This window comes from Salvia hispanica, chromosome 5 (genome assembly GCF_023119035.1).
Source record: "Salvia hispanica cultivar TCC Black 2014 chromosome 5, UniMelb_Shisp_WGS_1.0, whole genome shotgun sequence".
NCBI lineage: Eukaryota > Viridiplantae > Streptophyta > Magnoliopsida > Lamiales > Lamiaceae > Salvia > Salvia hispanica.
Window position 1 is genome coordinate 18,036,024 of NC_062969.1, and position 2,006 is coordinate 18,038,029.

Genomic DNA, 2,006 nt, shown 5'->3' on the forward strand with positions numbered 1-2,006 from the left:
AGCTTAAAAGATCCATTTATGGACTCAAACAAGCATCCAGAGCATGGAACATGTGTTTCGATAAAACTGTTAAATCATTTGGTTTTGATCAGTGCCCAGAAGAGAGTTGCGTATATAAGAAAGTTGAAGGTGCAAATGTGGTGTTCTTGGTACTTTACGTAGATGACATCTTACTAATTGGAAACAATAATAAGATGTTGTCGTCCGTAAGAAACTGGTTGTCTACCCAGTTTGAGATGAAGGACTTGGGAGATGCGGGACACATTCTAGGAATCAAAGTGATCAGAGATCGCAAGAAAAGAATGTTGTGCTTGTCTCAAGAATCCTACATCGATACTGTACTACAACGTTTTAGCATGGAGAATTCCAAGAAGGGTTTCGTTCCTTTCAGACATGGAATTCATCTATCAAAGGAGATGTGTCCTACGACACATACAGAGATAGAGGACATGAAAAAGGTTCCATATGCCTCGGCAGTTGGAAGTCTCATGTATGCTATGTTGTGTACACGACCTGATATATGCTTTGCCGTAGGCATGGTGGCTAGGTATCAGTCGAACCCTGGCCAAGGACATTGGACTGCAGTAAAGAATATACTCAAGTACCTGAAGAGGACTAAAGAGTATGTTCTAGTTTACAAGGCATCTGATCTATGTCCGATGGGGTACACGGATTCAGATTTTCAATCTGATCGTGATTCGAGGAAGTCTACTTCTGGTTATGTGTTCACCTTGGGAGGTGGAGCCGTTATATGGAAGAGTGCAAAGCAGAAATGCATTGCGGACTCGACCATGGAAGCCGAGTATGTAGCTGCTTCTGAAGCTGCAAAAGAGGCTGTATGGCTCAAGAACTTCCTAAAGGAGTTGGGTGTGATTCAGAGTTTGCCCAAGAGCATCACGGTATATTGTGATAACTCTGGAGCTGTTGCAAACTCAAAGGAACCACGATCCCATAAGGCAAGCAAACACATTGAGAGGAAGTATCATATCATTCGGGAGATTGTACAGAGAGGTGACATACAAGTAGTCAAGATTGCAACAGAAAACAACCTTGCTGATCCTTTCACGAAAGCCCTCTCGGGTGGGACGTTCGATCGTCATATGGAAGGGATAGGTGTTAGATGCATTAAAGACTCAGACCTGCTTTCTCTATAAGTGGGAGAAATTGAAGAAAATTGACAGTAGTATACTCGAAAGCATGTTTTGAGTATAAGTGGGAGATTGTTGGAACATATATACTAAAAAGCATTTTTCGAGTTTATTTTGAATTTGATAAATTGCTTGTATATTGTAAACACTCTTCATTTAATGAGAATAATAAATGTTTTCTTCACACTGTGTATTTTACTTTAATGGGTATTGACCGTATTTAATTATATATTAAATTATATAATTAAAGCGCCGGAAAGTAAAATCAGTCTAAGTCTTCTACATTGAAGGTTGGGTCGTGGAACAGGTCATCACAGTAGGTGGCCCAACCGGTACCTTGTAGAAGTAAAACTTTTTCACAACCTAGATAGGCTTTGGCTACCTATCGTGAAAGGTTGCAGTGTCCATCCGAAAGTCGTCTTTACCTTGAGAATGACTAGTGACACTGGTGTGGTATAGCATTGAATGGATCTAAAGTATAGACACGTCTTTGTTGCTATCTACTGTAAGACGATGTCTTGGAGATTTAATATTTCCTAATCTTTGTAATAATATAGGACACACGTTATTTAATCATACGCTGCTTTGACTTATCAATAGGTGCGGGTTTTTCGTAACCCAATATTCCTGATATCTTGGGTAGTAGTAATTAATAACTAGTATGGTGTCAGTTTTATTATTACATTGAATCGTGTGCCTGCGTGGTTTGACTATATCCCCAAGAGGTGTTCGAGAGAAGTTCTATTATTCGGAAACCCGGCCGGTTTGGATTTAATCCAAGAATAAATAGAAAAGGAAAAGTATATTTTGATATACATCTCGTACTAGACAAACTCTTGGAAATAAAAAGATATTAAT

The 2,006-nt window shown here is 39.2% G+C and overlaps 1 protein-coding gene across 1 annotated transcript; it reads left to right on the top strand.

Moving 5' to 3' along the window:
- The first annotated feature begins 449 nt into the window (after positions 1-449).
- LOC125189543 (secreted RxLR effector protein 161-like) lies at positions 450-1,154 on the top strand. The gene has a single exon (XM_048086810.1). It carries the CDS (start codon positions 450-452, stop codon positions 1,152-1,154), a length of 705 nt encoding a protein of 234 aa, XP_047942767.1.
- The last annotated feature ends 852 nt before the right edge of the window (positions 1,155-2,006 follow it).